An 18091-nucleotide genomic window follows, 5' to 3' on the forward strand; every position below is an offset into this window, starting at 1 on the left:
ACCGCTGGTGTGATCATAGGATATTCGAGTAGCACAAGCTGCTTACCCATTCATCCGGCTGATGCAACCCTTGATCATGGCACTACCCCAATTAATTTATAGCCTAGATGCTAATAGGACAAGTCAATCAGCTATGCACTGTGTTCAAAGAGTGTGGCTGCATATCGTACCCAAGCTTTATGCAGGATCAATTCCCACCTCTATGCAAAATCCAAACCCTAACAGATTCCAGGCCAATTCCATGGGGACTCCGATTCTGGGATGTTTCGTACCCAAATTCAGCCTAATTTTCCAACAATTTGATAACTTAGCCTAGCAGTGTTTCAGTGTTACTTTTAAATGTTGGGCAGAGAAACACGGAAAACCCAAAGTGCACATGTCTTGATTTAATGGATGACACTCCCTTGGCATGCATTAGCAACCTCTTAGCCATTTTGTATGCTGTGTGTGGAGTTCATTATGATCTATGCCAAGATTTGGGTGGAACTAACTATCATTTCAGACAACAAAAAGTACACCACACTTGACTGATTTTTGGTGGAGTTTTAACTACTTACTGCTCAGGCGCACATCACTTACATCCTTGCCGCTTACTGATTATCTTTGGTGGAATTTTTATTGATTATACCCATGACAAAGTGCCCCTGAATTTGATCTTCTATCCCTCTTATGTTAGGCACACTTTTATAGCCGTTTTGCCATGTTTTATCATAAGTTGCTGGTAGAACTTTCCTTGTCATGCTTTGGGTGGAATTCATTAATGTCAGAGCCAGGATTTGGGTAGAGCTTTCTATGATTTCAGCCATCAAAAAGCGAACCACACTTGACTGATTTTTGGTGCATTTTAACTACTTACTGCCCAGGTGTACATACATCAATTACACCCTTGCCACTCAAAACTATCCTTGGCAGAACTTTAAGCGGTTGTTGCCATGACAAAGTACCCCTGAATTTGGTCTTTTATCACTCTTATGCTAGGCAAACGTTTATAACCATTTTGCCATCTTTCATCATATGTTGCAGGCAGAACTTTCCTTGCCTCCAACCACAAAAAGGTGTGCCACAAACTGACTTAAAAGTTAAAAGCCATAGTTCAATTCAGAAAAGCATAGTAAACAGCTCACTAAGAAAATAAATCCTCTACAAAAGTTAAAATGTTTGCACAAGTGTTTACTGCTATATCTGATAAATTAAATACAAGAAGTAATAAATAAGATGACAATACATACCAGATACGGGAGTAAAATATATCTTTATTCGCACATGAAATTATTATAAAGAAGAACAAAGATGGCCGTCCAAGGATTATAGTTGATCCGAAACTATCATAATACCCTTTTAACAGTATACAACATATTTAAAGGACCCGACGGTTGCCAATAGGAACACAACTGTCAACCAACCGACGCATATAACTACCCGAGAGTGACAACTTAATTTGGACAATTCATTCATTGTCAAATAACCAATATTATCAAACATAACAATAGGCATTGTACATTGACTACATCATCCCCCCCAAAAGACATAGTCATCTTCCAGACAACAAGGAAACATCAAGTAATATTCGGGAAGACTAATGACAAGAGTGTAGATAATGAAATTGTACTAAGCAACCCCAACTTGTAGTGTACTTGAAAAATCAAATGGGGGTCTGGGTGCAAAGCCCCCAGCGGGATCAAGGGGCAGAACCCCCAACGGAGTCAAGGGACAATGCCCCTTGCAAGGTCCCCTCCCCCCTGCCAAGACCAAATAAAAACCTTTAGAACCACACAAAACTCCATGGTGCACATAATTTTTCTGATTTTTGAAGGCACCAAAAGCAATGCTGATGAATCCAAAGAATAACTTCAACCAATGTATGCAACATGTCATGAAGAATCCACTTTGTCGTACGACTAAGGAAAAATGTTGTCAAGCGGTGAAGGAGTTTGTCATCTGCCAATGGTTGCATACGGTAACCCAAGGAAGTCACACAAGCTGCTGAAAGTATCTCTCAAGCCTGTGAAGGGGAAGATTTTGCCAAGCCTTGTGATGTGAAAGATTGAACACCACCATACAATGTCACAATGAGACCTTCGTACAATGTCACAATGGCGATGTCATATGTTGTTGATGAGGATAGTCTGTACTCCAAAAGCCGAGTGTAAAACCCGTTGTACAATGTGAATATAGAAATGTCGTACTTTGTGAAGTGATGAGTGTTGTGCACTAGCAGAATGAGTAAGTTGTAAAAAGGGAGAAATTTTTCCCAACTGTACAATATGCCAAAGGAGATAACATCGTACGATATAACAAAGAAGATTTCGTATTGTGCAAAATGCAACATGTTGTACGAGGTGAATGTGAAAAGGTCGTACAAATAATTGAAGTCGTACTCCCAACATATAGTCTTTCCGTACGGAAGAATGAAATAATCTCAATGAGGAACACTATTGTATGAAAAACTGTCATATAATAGGGAAGTGGAGATGTCGTATAGTGCCAACATGAATCCACCACACTGGGTTGTCTATGCGTATAGGACAGCCAAAGATTGGCTATATGGGAAGAACATAAGATTGTTGTATAGCAAGAAACTGTCATACGGTGTGGAATGAAACAAGTTGCCATTGTACAGAAAGGCCATATGGGTGCAAGATGAAACTATCATACGAGTGTAACATGAAATTGTTGTACAAGGAAGTTGGGAGTATTATAATTGATCTTCTTGTAAATTTCCCAAACATTTGATATTTTATTAACATTTGGCATCTTTTTTCCCATATAATCATTTTCTGATTTTCTTTCTCCTTTCCCGTAAGTTTCTTGTGAAGTTGATTTTCCTTGACAAGTATTTGTACGCTCCACATTACATATTCTGCTCTTCGTATTGTCAGATGTATCGTTCATAACTTTACATGCTTTCATCAATTGCTCTTCGCCGAGAGTTGTAGCTTCAAGAAATTTACATGTTGACGAAAATACCTCGTAGTACTCCATTTGCCAACGAAATAGTCAATTCAAGGAACTCATCTCATCTTCAAAACAATCTTCTAGCTCGAGCATCCCTTCATCATTTGGTTCCATGTCTTTCCTTCCTTCGTCCATACCCGACTCTGTCTTCCGACTCCAATTTGGAGGATACCAACTCCTCACTCACCACTTGATTTCTCAGGTCAATGATGTACTTCTTCCCTTCACTCTTGATCAAGTGTATTCCTCTTCCAATTGTGGGTTGCCTTGGCAGTGATCAACCAACCTCTCCCAAGGAGTGCATCATACACCTTTTCCAACGAGATAAGTATGAAATCCAAGAAAAAGCACTATGTGCCAATTGTTACTTTTTGTGCCATCAATATCCCTAATGGCTTAATGCCATGCTAGTCGGCACATACCAAGTGGAAGGTTGGCAGCTAGAATGTTGGCTTCCCTAGGCATTTCCAAGTATCTTCTCTAGCAATACATTTACTCCCAATCCTCTATCAACGATGGTGTTTGTCAATTTCCTCCATATAATTTCCATCTCGAGGACAGTTGGCTTCCTCTCGATGCTCACCGTCAACAACATTGGATCACTGGCCTCATTCCCTTCACATGGTGGTTCCCCCATCAATTCCTCTTGTGGCTTACATTGTTTCTTGTTGATTGTGTCGTCACCGGTTATATTTGTAATTGCTACTCTCAATTGTGGCATAGTTTGAAGAAGCTTTGTCACCTTGATGGGTATGGTTGTCTCTAGCACTTGCCAAACTATGTTCTTCTCTAAATTTTGATTGCAATGACGTACTTGCAGTTCCATTGGAGGTTATTTGTTCCTTAGCCAGCACTTGTTCTACTTCTACTCTGGATTCTCGGAGTCATTCCTTCTTTGTACAAGGGTCCAAGTACACTGCCTTCATGTGCTATCATGATTGCCAGAACTTCCTCGTCTTGTTCCTCCACGTCCAACATATTAATATCCTTTTGCTTCAGGCAATTGGTGTCTTCATGATTCCACACCATTTGCACAATAATTGTACATTGTCTTTCTTATTCTAGCGGTCTCTCGCAAAGTGTCCCCATTCACTACATTGTCATAATTGTATGATAGGACGTCCTCTGGAGTCGTACTCAATCTGATTTCATCCTCGTTGATTTGCATAATCGTTTGGCGATACATTTTGTGGTTTCAATGGAGTAGACTCTCCCTACGTGAAGAGTACTTGTGTACTTCTAGTCTTCAGATTATATAGACATTCCTTTATTGAATGACCCATCACCTGGCAAATCTTACAGAACATCTTTCTAGGACAATTACCTTTCATGTGCCCCTCAATTTTGCACTCAATACACCATAGTTCATTAGTTTCTTTGTTGGTTCCTTTCTCTCCCTTCAATTCTTTCATCATTCTCATCATATCTCATTATAGGGATTGAACCATTTTGGATTCTTTGTCACTACTACATATGGTGCTCTCGTCATCGTCAATCTTCCTCTTCCCTCTAGAGGATGTTTTGTTTTCACTCTCGATGTCCATCGACTGATTGTAGGCATCCGTGTATGAGGGAGGCACTACTTTCATCTTCTTGCACAACGAGGGGATCAATCGCTCCATGAACCACCTCTTCTTCAACCCGTCAGCTCGTTGGTTCTCCATCTTACTCAACAACTCCTTGAGACTATGATTCTACACCCATAAAGTCTCATTGTTTCCCTTGTTTTGTGTTGTAAATTTCAGCAACAATCTCATTGTCGTTCTGTAGCAGTTCAAACTCAATTTTTAACACCTTCTTCAACACATCCCAAGAGACTATGGAAGAAGCATCAAGTTTTGTGAACCAATCAATGGCTATACCCCATAGCATTGTTGGCTACAATTATCGTTTCCCCTAAGTTGGATAGATGGCGGAATATGTCTAAGTTTAGGATTTCCCTTTTCCTACTCCTCATCCAACGTTGACTGTAACGGATTGTCTGATCATCCGACTGGATTTTCCTCAAATGTTTCTCATAATCTTCTTCTTCATTCTCTTTGTTCTACAATCCTTAGAGCTCGCCTAACCGCTTGGTCTTGACCACCTTATAGCCTCTTCTCACCTTTATTGGGATCTAAGGCCATGAATCACTCAAAGCCGACCCAATTTCTTTTAAGGCAACGCCGCCAAATGTTTACTACTATATCTGATAAATTAAATACAAGAAGTAATATATAAGATGACAATACATACCAAATACAAGAGTAAAATATATCTTTATTTGCACATGAAATTATTACAGACAAGAAGACCAGAGAGCCAAAGATTACAGTTGATCTGACTCTATCATACTACCTTGCTTTACGGTACACAACATATTTAAAGTACCTGACAATTGCCAAGAGGAACACAACCGTCAACCAACCGACACATATAACTACCCAAGAGTGACAACAACTTAATTTGGACAATTAATACATTGTCAGATAACCAAGGTCCAATATTATCAAATAAAACAATAGGCATTGTATACTAACTACAACAAGAATATTGGCAAAGAAAAATAAACCATTGACAAAGTTAAAATCTAAAGTGCAACTGTTACCATATATTCAAGCCAAATAAAAATTTTCCTAGTGAAATGCAAATATTTTTCCAACAATTAACAATGAGCATCAAATGTGTACAGGAAAAGAATGATTAAATTAAGACAAAGCAATCCAAAACATGATTAGTAGCGAAGGACAATCTGTAGAACTCCTATTGAGACATAGATGCATCAAAAATCTTGAGTGTCATGTAGTAATGTAAGCAGATGACAGAATTACCACTCTAAAGCAGCTTACCAGTGGAAACCCAAGAAGATTTAGCCTTATCCACATCCTCATTACAGAGACAGAGGACAAGGCTGACAACAAAACATCCAGTATTTAACAATGACCAATGAGGCAATGGAAACATATCGCATCCAATTTGCAGAATACTATGGGAGCTCTACAGCAAACTGGCACATAAGATAGGGTTATGAACTCTACCAGTTACTAAGACTACGCATGTATATATTGATGAGTGGTTGCAGCAGTTCGTTTTGCACATGTTTGAAGTCAACTTATTGTTTGGATTATTCTATTGTACACCAGTTCAATTTCTTTGACTGATAAAACTGTGGGAAGCTTTACAGATCGGGAAAGGGGGCGTTTTCTGTGGCAGTCATGTTCACAGTGGTTGATATGACTATATTGTTAGAATTGCCTTTTTATTTTTTGTACATTTGAAAGAATGCAGACAAAGAAAAAATTGCATTGTGCAGATGGCAAAACTGCCTTGAAGTATGTGGCCAGATCCTAGAGAGTTTGTTTTGCTCACAAAAATAATGTTTGGGCTTAATAAGTTGATACCAAGTTGTTCAAAGCATTAAGCTGGGCCAAGTTGTGCTTGATACCAAGATGGATGTTGAAGTTGTTAGGTAAGGCCAAGTTGTTACTATGTCTAAGACCAGGTTGCTGAAGAGTTGAGACATTAAGTCAGGCTAAGTTGTTGATTTACCTAGGATCAAAAGCACAATAATCAGGCAATGATGAGCTAATATCATTCTAGTGTTAGAAGACAAATGAATGATATTGTTGTTGTTCGCTGAGTCATCCTTTCCCCTAACAAACATCAAGGGCTATGTGGAGTTAATATTTATTTTGTTACCATGATTATGTTTCCCCAAGAAAACAATATAGGAGAATGTTGGAGTTTTCTATGTTCATCTTCAGCCAACAGTGTGGGTCACATGGTTTCTTTTCTTAGTGGTGTTGCATGATTCAAATTTCAACTGACCAAGATTTAGAAATTTGGAGATCTATATACATGTAGCCATATCTTGGCAAAACGCACATCCCACCATATCATTCATTCATATACTGTATCTGTGTAGATTGTATTTGTAACCCTCTCTTTTTGTTTGTGTTTTATTCTCTGAAGTATGCTTGCATTGTGAAACATCATTGCCAACTTCTTATAAGTTACTTTACCAGTAGCCAAAATTAAAAATTTATGGCCAATATGAAACATTGAAAACTAAACAGGTTGAGTTTCTCATTAAAGCATTGAGAAAAAATCAAAATAACTGCTTGTCTCCAACAGAATGCACTCCACATCTGATTACAGCAATCTACAAAGCAAATTAAAGTGATCAACTTCTCTTGAGAACCCATGGCCTATGTTCAAATGCATGCTAGCATTATCATGTGAATGCATGAGTTTCCTTGCATAAATAATTTGAAATGAAAGCTCCAGTTCATAAAACATTGGGTTGAACTTCTTAAGTAGGATTGCTCTTACAACATGGCACTTCATTCTTCCATTCTGTCTTGTTAGACAACATATAGATATAAGTATCTGCTTGGCTTTCATTCAACAGTATTATTTCTGGATCATGACCCACAACATTGGGACTAGGTATTAAAAGCAGAATATATTCTTTAAACTACCGTTTTTCTTTCTATTTTAGACAATTCCACACTTCTTCTTCATCTCTATTAAGTTATCAGAGTTGAATAATTGCACAAGTTATCATTGTACTTGTGTTGATGTTTCTGATTCTGGAAGGTATTAAGTTCCAAAGTCCAAACTATTGAGAATGTTCGATTGACATACTAAATAGCCCCGGACCCATTTGTTTTATCAATATACAAGAAACCTGGGAACATTGAAACTCTCCCATTTATCTATCTGAGCACGTTAAATCTTTTGTCAAACAATTTTCACAAAAAAAACACATAATTCTTTGTTCCATGCTGCTTAACAAGGAAGTTTAACATGCATGTCCAAAACCAGACAGACCAAAGACAATATGGAAAAAAAAACCATGCAACAACCATCAAATAAAATAAACAAAAAGATGCAAAGTGGATAACAAGGTGTGAAGATGCAAAGTGGATAACAAGGTGTGAAAAAGAGATACATCAAGTAACATATATTGTGTTTCCATTTAGTGGAACATAATATTTAATGTAAAAAGAAAAAGAAAAAGAAAAAGAAAGGGTATAACCATAACCGCCTCAACTGCACAACAAGCATGGAAGGAATAGATTTCTTGGTTTGTATATTTTAATCTATCACTCTTCAAGCAATTCGCAAGGCAGGTATATGATTAATGGTGTATGCTTCTGGATTCGATTGTGTGAGAATTTTTGCATCAACGTTTCGGATCACACTCCGTGATCCATCATCAGAATGATAGAGAGCATAAGGAGAAAAATCAATTCCATCTTTATTAACGGTTCATTGTAAAAAGAACTTACCAACAAAACCAAGCAGAGTACTCTTAGAGTTGTGGGACTTGATTGCATCATGCAAACCCCAAATCACATTATGACCACCTGGAGATTGTCGTCCAGAAAAAACCAGTCCCACCCTGCAACATATCCATGTACCAATTATTTCACAGGTAAATTGTTGATACTTAAAGATCAAAACATGAAATGCTAACCTCTAACCAAAAATTCTTCACAGCTAAAACAATATCTATGGACAAGAGTAAAACAGTACAAAGGAAAAAATAATTACTTAAAACTATTTGCAAGAAGGGAATAATCATCCAAGCATGTGACTTTAAGAAATCAGATCACAATCATCATAAATATGGAAAATGAATTCTTATTTGACTCCGGAACATGAGTGCTTATAATATGTCTATCAGTTAAGGAATCGCAATTTAGAATTTTCTCTCGAATATGCTTTCTGATCTACTATTATATTGACATTTCAAATAACAAAATTCTTAGCTTTTGGCTAGTTTACCAACGCTCACTATTATGTCTTCATTGCAACATCAATATCTGAATTTTCAAGTAAGTGTGCATTTATTTTAACCCTTAGACAACCTTATCTTATGCTGTCCTCTGAGGCCTTTTAAAAGAGCATTTTACATAAATTATTTTTAATTACATATAAGCTTTTGACATCTGGTCAGAAAGTGGAAAAGACAGGCAGAGAATTCACTATTAAAATGCTTCCCATCAGAAGCAGAAGCCTCACAGACAATGTTCACTAGCCCCTACAGTAGACATCCTCAAAGCATGTGTCCTATAAAGTAGATATTTTCAAATAGCACATATCTTGCCAAGAGACATTTCTATTTCAAAATTTCTAGTTGCAGCTAAAAAGTATAGCAAACTCTAACGATATTACAGCTTGAACAGGAGTATCATAGAGTAACCCTTTGAATCCAGGAAGACTATAAGAAGTGGAGATAATTCTGTACCTGATGGCAGGATATTCCTCAATATCATTCTTGCCACTGACTGGTGAAAGATGTATCAACGGTTTTCCATACGTTAAAGGAAACGAATGGGCTATTGCATGACAATCAGATGGGTCCGCAGCAACAGTTGCATCACCAAACTCTACCTTCACACGTCCCCCCTGTTAAGGCCAAATATGTCAAAGTATCAACTACGAAGTTTATGCATTAAAATCCAAAATGTTAAAAAAAACTCAAATAAAACAAAAGAACAAGCCATTCATATATGCATCATATAGTTGTAAATAAAACAACCCTGTAAAATGTACTACAAAATAACAGGAGGGAAAGGATACCAGTGAAAGAATGAATGTCACTTTCGAAATATATTTGCATGCTGCATTCATGTAAAGATATCTAAAAAGGAGAATAGCATTCATTTTCTGATGTGAAAGATTGTACCACAATAAATCACTAATACCTGCCTAACTTATATCTCACAAGCAGGAATAGCTCCCTAAGATGTAGTCCAAGCAATTAACACCAATGGCCCTAATTGAAGGATGTGGGGGAAGAGAATGATAAAATTAAATATCCAACAACATATCGAATGCAAAATGGAAATGATAAAGATGGACTTGCAATAACCCGATGAAAGATTTAGACTTTGTGACACGACCTCAATGAAGTACATTCCAAATGAGCCTTATACAAGTTTTTTTAAAAGTATGTTCTACATATAATTTGTATCATTAACTTGAAAGACTATGACCCAGATGATTTATATATAATTAACATGGAACATCTGTTATCACTAATCATATGGGAGCATGCCACAATTATGGGGATAGAAAAGTATTTTCATGATTTACTCTTACAACTAACAAAACGCACTGTTAGTGTTTTTAAGAGGAAAACTCTAAGACTAGGATGACTGCTGAATTCATCATGTAAAGACCTAAAATAGATGCCATGTTCAAGGGGAAAACTGCAAGACATAGAAATCAATTATTTGTTCATTTAGCTAAGAAAGACACCAAATGAAATTTGGCATAAAATGTTGATCAGGTTTAGTTGAGTTCTTTAGTTTGTTTATACATAGAACACTCCACCCTCAATAAAAACAATATTAAAGACATCCACGGTACAAAAACCAATCAGAAACAGAAACTGTTTTTGAAGCTATGTTTTGAATGTCAAGCCATTTTCTATGCAAGACAATCTACTGTCTGCATTAAGCTTGTTCGCATTGATTTGCATCAATAATTATTTGTGTAACCAACACAGAGGAAACATAGAGAAGCTACACCAAATCAATTACTGTTTTAAATATTATAAATTTCAAAGATTATTAACAAAAGGCAAAGTTCTCCACAATGGACACCACAGTTCTCCTGTGGTTTGCTCTGATAGAAATTACAAGAAAAAATAATCACCAGCCAGGTTACCAAAGTGCTTATTGCTCACCAGCCAGGTTACCAAAGTTGCTTATTGCAAAAAAGTACATTCTAGAGAAGAGTGTCCGGATTACATCCAAAATTCACACCCACCGCCAAGAGAGTATGATGATAATCCAGGTTTTTTTCCCTTTTGCTGCAGCACAGGTTCTTCAGCAAATCTGCATAATTTTTTCCCTCTACAGTTATTTGGCCAAGCAGGCTATCATCCCTTCTACCACTTGCCTTCTAGTTTCTCTAGTTGCTATTTTGTCCCACTCCTTCCACGGTTGCAGACAAACTTGAAAATTCACTTGCCTAATTGATAATTAAGTTTGGATCATAACAAGGGAGAGCAACAAGTTTCTTTTACATGATTGAAACTTTCTAGTCATGCGTTAACTTGGTAGCAGAATTACGTTCATTCTCTGTCTTGGAAAAAGTTGCCAACAATGTCTAAGATGGTGAACTCAAGAAGCTAAATGAAATCAGATTTACCATTTCGTTAATCAGATTTATTATTTTGTTATAGAGAAGAGGAGAAGCTAATTAAAAATCATCAATGCATGCAAGGTAAATCCAAGCTCTTCTTGGAAAGCACTAAACAAGCTAGAAAACTTATTAAAACTCATGGCAATTTTGTTCTAAGTCTTTTGAGAAAGAAAGAAGGTAGTGAGGTTATTGAAAGTATTCTCCCAACATAGAGCATAAGCAAATGGAAGAGGTTGCAGAACTTCAAGGAAGTATTTGTAATGTCCCCTTCTCATTGATGACCTTCCAGTGGTCCATTAGCCTATTCTTGAGACCCGTAGTCTAGGTGGAATGAAGAATGAGGGTCCAGCATTGATGAAACGAGGACATACTATTTTTAGTAAGTCAGGGAATGGCCATTCTGGTGTTACTGTCCTACTGAGCTCTCCATGCTTTGCCTCTGGACGCAAAGATCATGTTTTTCTGAGCATTAGTTCTTGACTTACTATTTTTAGTAAGTGGCAGTGTGGGACAATTCTATTTTTGGCAATAGACAGGGTTCTGATTCTACAGCAGTTCTATGGTCATCCTAGCTCAGTTTCATCCTAGTTGTGATAATAATCAGTATGGGAGTCATATGCGACATAATTAAATATTATTTCCTTATCCTAAGGTTTAATATTTAATTAATCTGATTATTTGCTACTAATTTATTAAATTTGGGATTAATGCCTATTTTATCCTAAGTATTTGGCGAAACTCATGTGTACTATGGGATGTCGAAATATTTTAGAGGAATATTATTTTATATTGCATCTCCATTATTTGCCAAGTGATTAACGTGGGTCCTTTCCCTTTTGGTGTGAGGTTTGACTTATGAAAAGTGGCGCTACACTTGGGTCCACATGAGGGTGAAATGAAATGCAAATGAAGGAGTGGAGTTTGGAGGATTTTGAATTTGAATTTGGTTGTTGAAGAGTTATAAATAAGAGCCTTGGGCTCTCATTTGGGATATCTATGAAAATTGCATCGTTATGCTGCCAGTTTGGCGACTGAAAATCTAAGCTTCGAAGTGTAGCTTCCTAGCTAAGTCTCAATTTCGTACTTGCAAGATAGTACCTAGCTGTGTCCATGTATTCCCAGTGCTGTTGGTGAGTGAGTTGCAGATTGTGGAGTGTTCTATGTGGGATTGGAGTGTTTCCTGGTTGCTGGTCGCGGGACTACTGAAAGTGTATTTTGCTCACACCTCTTGACCAAGCAATTCCATCATTCTGGGTACCTGCTCATCCTTCCTTCCTAGCCATGGCGATACATTGTGTAAGTTTTTAGCAAGTTTAATTAAGCAATGATTTTTCTAGACAAAATCGAACTTCCTAGGCCTAGCGTTGGTTTTTGTGCTTGCATTGGGATGCGTGCCAAATAGTTATGGGATTGTTTGGGTTGTAATTTTGATTGGTTGTTGTTGTGAGAGAAATACGATGAGTTTGGGACTGGTTTGAGTTAATTTGGATGTAAAATGAGGGAGTTATGAGCATTTGGGTGTTTCCATGGACTGTTGATTTGTACTTTCAGCCTGCAGATTGATTGTAACAGAAAATTATATTCTTGTTGTAGAAATCTGCATTACTCTCCTTCTTTCATCTCTATTTTTGTAAGGTTGTTTCAGTAGTACTCATCAATCATTCTTCTTGTCCTTATTTTGTAATTCCCACTGCATAAGTGGAAGAGGCTGGCTTAGCCGCCTTCTTACTTTGAAATTCAGTTTATGTACTCTGTCCTCCCACTGAATAAGTGGTCGAGTGATAAGTTTAATTGCAATTGTCCTCCCGCTGAAATATGCGGTAGAGTGATAGTTTAATGTAATGTCCTCCCGCTGAAATATGCGGTAGAGTGATTGAATTTCAGTTTCTTGTCATTTTCCCTTAGCTGGTTTACCACCGAGAGTTTGGTTTCTATCCTGCTGGATAAGCAAAAGGGGCTGGCTTGCCACCCAAGCATTGTAATTTCAGTTTGATTATTGGTGCTAACAATCCCCGAAACACCGTATGCTCTCACCCTCCCAGACTGAGCTCTCAGTGAACAAAAGGTGGAAGGGTTCCCTTTCAGCAGTTTGGATTATTTCTCTAACCTTAACGGGTTGTGGTGTTGCTTGTATCTCTTATTGTTAAAAAATCAAAAAAAAAATTTACTGGGATATTTACAGTATTCCAAATCCTCAAGCCATGCCATCCAAAAGGGCAACAAAGCATGTGATCTAGTAGCTACTAGATTGCCCTCTTCCCAGCTTATGCTTCTATAAGCCTATTGAATGCAAATGAAGTAAAAAGCCGCTTGAAGCATTCTAGGATCAACAAGTAACCCTTCCTAGCATATCTACATGTTCTGCTATTGTCACGGTGCCCAAGAAAGTTAGTACACAGAGAAAGTGTACTAATCATAGAGCCTCCAAGAAAAGAACCATCAAGAATAGGTAAACTCTTCCACAGATGATGACCTATGAATCATCTCCTACATACCAAGTAAGTTGCAAAGCTAGATTTGGAAGCCTATTATCACCAAGTAAAAATAAAGGAAAAGGATATATGAAAAAAGCTTTGAAAACAAGGCAAGGTTTGTCCAAATAGCTTGTATTTCCCTTTGGTTGGTGTAATTCCCTTAACACCATCATAAGGTTGAAGGAGACCATTCATATATTCTTTTGTCATTATATAATTGGATGACATATTCGTTTTCAGCAAAACTATAACTAGTCTCCTAGAAAGATGTGATTGGAGGGCAGTTGATAATTAATTTCATAAAAACTGAGGCAACTGTCAATTACACAAGTCTTACAGCCTGACCAAGACAACGAACCTTGCAAGGGTTGTCTAGTATTTGAAGTTCTCCACAATAACCACATCTTTACATTTCATAACAGCAGTCATTAAGTCAGCAAAAAGAAAATTCAGATGAAGTTCGACAAGGGTTAAAAATTCGAAGAAAAAAAATCGAAATTAAATTCGCCTATATAAATTTAATTTTTTTAAATATATAAATAATAAATTCATTAAATTATCAGTATAACTTAAATTTTTAAATAGATTTGAAAGACTATTATAAAATAAAATAAATTTGAAATGAAATGATCAAATTTATTATTATTAAAGTTAAATTATATTATATTAAATTTAAAATTAATATAAATATTTTACACTGTAAATAAAAATATATTATGAATTTATAACACATTATCTTTATATATTACTAAATTAAAAATACATCATCATATTAATTTTAATACGTTATCTTTATACACTAAATGGTCAAAGGGGTCGAATGGGGGGCTCACAACAACTATTGTATATCGGGCCTTTAATCATTATCTTTATATACATTATCATTATATTTAATATGTATAATGAATTCCAATCTCCTCTTTGAAAGGGATTTTTCGCAGTGGGCCGGCCAGAGCAATTTTTCATCAAATCAATGGTTTTCTCCCACTCCTCCCACCACTAAAGAGTTAATTGAATCTCCTTTCCACAGTTTGCGGCAACTGATCAAGCATGGATGACTCGAGTCGGTGTCAGTCTCAATCTCCCCCCATCCTCGATCTGATTTGCAGAATACCCATCCGATCCATAGAGATACGGGCACCCTATATAGTTGGAAGTCTCTATCCATTTGTCCCCTTACCCCTCCAAGGCCTAGTCTCCTACACTCGTCAACTTGGATGAAGAAATTCAGGCCTGTCTCAATCCCAGTGTGGTCTTGTGTGGCGCCTTTCATGTCTATGGGCAAAAAACCCTTGTTCCAACACAAGGTAAGGAGAATACACTTATCCATTTCTGAATTCGCGACAGCAAAATATATTTCAATTTTAAAAGCCCCAGTTTTGCTTCGTACGAATTTTGGGCCGAATTTGAACGAATTTTTAATGTTTTATTGAAATTCGCCAAATTTTGAATTTCATGTATGAAATACGACGAATGTGGTGACTTAGCTTACATGGGATAAAAGTCAACATCATACTTTTATGAATTCAAACGTAAAATCTACAATGCACTAGTTTTGGCACTTACCTAAATTGCAGCTACCATTTGAGATGCAAACTGGTGTTAATGATAGTAGCTTCAAGAGACTTCATTCTCTACCTACGCTAGATGTAATTCTTCTTATTGTTTTTCATCCCAGCTCGTATTTTTTGTTCGACCATTTTGGATCATGCAGTTGATTCTATGGATTTCTTCTTTGCTTCAAAGGAAGTTGTATATGTATCGTTCTCTTATGTATACTATCTTCGGTGGTTGTATTTTGAGAGCTTTGTCCTTGCTGGAGCGTTTTCCTTCTCTACCGTTTTCCATTTGTTTGTGATAGGATGGTGTCTTCATTATCGGCTCCTGTCGGTGGCAGAGTGTGGAACGATGTTTTATGAAACTGCCAATATGTTTCGGTGCCTTTTGAACTTTCGTCTCCTCTGCCAAGTAATATTCATCGAGTCTTGCTATTTCCGTTATGAAGCTAGTTGTCTGTTTTGAGTGTTGATGAAGTCTTTATGGAAGACATTTTCTATATATGCGTATGTGTTTTTATCGGTGCGGGTGATTGGTTTTTCTCTTCAGCGACTAAAAAAAATCTTTTTCATGCCTTGTCTTATTCTATGAGTATGTTGCGAATAGTTTCTGCTTCGCACGTGAAGTTCTGAAGTCAGAATATATATATTCTATATGCATCTATTTATTTGGTAGCAGAGTTTTTGATCAGTATTCTTCATTGAGTGATCTCTTCAGCTCCTTGTATTAATTTTGTGCATTCAATAAAGCACATTTTAGTGTGGCTGGGTTTTTCACCCTCAAGTGGAGGGTTTTCCCAAGATAATATTTTGTGTACTTGTGTGATTTTTGTTTCAGTTTTCTGAGTTCATTATTCTGGTTCTAATTTTTAACAAGTTGTTAGTGTAAATTATGTCCCATAATTACACTTTACTTAAGTTGACTTAAGATAATGCATTCATTGTAGTTTGCATATGAGACACTAGGAGAATTGCACATGAATATGGTTATAGGAGAAATTTCACCTTTTGTGGTCTTATCTTGTTGTTACATTCCATTTTCAATGGGTAATCCACCTCTTGTGGAATATTTTATTATTTCTCCTACCTACCCTTATATCTCATTGAGCCACAAATCATGATTGTGTGCTCTCATAGCCTTGCCTTTATAAGAAGGCTCATTTACATTGTATGTAATCCAGTCCATCTTATTGCATTATTAATGAGAATACAGTTTATTCTTGTCACATATTATTTCTCTCTCATTCTTGTGCTTTTCATTAGCCTCTAGATCTTGGGTTGCTATAAGCAAATTCTCACACAAACAAATGCAAGGAATCATATCATGGGGAGCTGTTTTACCACACGGATGCAAACCAATAAGCTATTATTCTAAACTTTTTTATGGAGCAGTTTCACAATATCCTACATGCAACAAAAAATTGTAAAAAAAATTTCTTTCATAATTAGATTGTTCTCAGTGTATCAGTTTATAAAGGCATTCCAATCTCTTCTATGCACTCGTTCAAGTGCTAAAAAGTGGAAGCACCATTGATAAGTAGGAAAACCACAGTTCGCCAAAAATCCCTAGCCTCTCCAATATTTATAAGCACAATCAAAATTGCGGCAAGCAGCGCAGTACAAGCAGATAAGTCTTTTTGTGAAAAATTGGTTATTAGGCATAAAATAAGTAACAATAACAAATTAGTTTATGCATGTTCTAGATTGCCATGAGTTCAGATTTGGACATAATAACTTAGCTTGAACACATTTGTCAATAAAATGTATGATGAGGAGAACACGCATGATGAATATTTAGGAGGGAAATATCAGCAGCTCTTGTGAGGGGCAGAAGGAACAAATTCAAGGCTCAAGGAACCTATAATTGAAGTTTTATTCAAAGAGCCTGTCCCAGATGTAATTGATGAAGATCAAATCATTGCAATTGTTAAGGCAATATCTGATGAAGAAACAGAGAATCTCAAGCTCAAAATTTATATTTCTCTATAACATCTAACTCTATTGTTGGAAGACCCAGATGTTGCTGCTTCAAGTTTGGTGAATTTTGATAAGGAAATTCAGTTCTTTGGCAGCTTGATATTTTTCACAATGCCAATGAAAGATCATAGTTCAACGAAGAACAATTTCCCAAAATAGTTCAGCTCTAGAACAACTCATCGATTCATAAATAGATATGGAGGATTCACTGCCAGATCTTAATTGTTTTCTGCAACACCTGCAGAACAGGTCATCAATGGAGAACATAATGAATTTCCTTTTGAAGTTTGATTCATCCTCATCCTTAATAGATCCCATACACATCCATGCAAAAGAAGTTGAGCATATAACAACAATTTGTGACCATGTATCAAAAGGATGTTTGATCAAAGAAAAAGAGATGTTGTCATAGATTCACATTTACACTCCTATCCTAATGATAGGGGACAGCAATTGCACCATTGATAATGAGGAATTTAATTGTTTCCTCTCCTAAGGATGTGTTCTTTAAAGTTAATTAGTTTGATAAAGCTGATGGGGCCTAACTTGCCCAACGACTGTCACTATGGGAAGATAGATGGCAAAGTTCACTACCAAAAGATGATTTTTTCTTTAAAATGTATACTTTGATAATGATTTAATCCTTCAAGATTCAAACTTTGATAGGTTGCCAATGGAGGCAGATGATTTTTTCTTTAAAATGTATACTATGATAATGATTTAGTCCTTGCAGATTCAAACTTTGATAGGTTGCCAAATGGAGGCTCAAACCATGGAAACGACAAAGAAATGTTCCCACCACAAGGTGCACAGCCAATATCCATTGTAGATCCAAAAACTCAAGAACAAGTGGTGGAAATTTTCTTTCAACAACTCCAACCTTTCCAAAGGATGACACTTGGACTAAGTTCAAGGTTGCATACACCAAAGTGGTAATTGAGCTGGGTCAACACAAATATATGGTGATTACTATTACTACAGATGTGC

The 18091-nt window shown here is 36.7% G+C and overlaps 1 protein-coding gene across 1 annotated transcript in view; it reads right to left on the bottom strand.

Moving 5' to 3' along the window:
- The window catches only part of LOC131047755 (pyrophosphate--fructose 6-phosphate 1-phosphotransferase subunit alpha), a 76614-nt gene that overhangs the window by 43496 nt on the left and 15027 nt on the right, over positions 1–18091 (bottom strand). The window contains exons 2-3 of the mRNA XM_057981546.2: positions 9191–9351; positions 8229–8341 (exon numbers count right to left, since the gene is read on the bottom strand). Of these exons, the coding sequence (XP_057837529.2) occupies positions 8229–8341; positions 9191–9351 (274 nt within the window). The remainder of the gene's footprint in view (positions 1–8228; positions 8342–9190; positions 9352–18091) is intronic.

This window comes from Cryptomeria japonica, chromosome 4, assembly GCF_030272615.1.
Source record: "Cryptomeria japonica chromosome 4, Sugi_1.0, whole genome shotgun sequence".
NCBI classification, from domain to species: domain Eukaryota; kingdom Viridiplantae; phylum Streptophyta; class Pinopsida; order Cupressales; family Cupressaceae; genus Cryptomeria; species Cryptomeria japonica.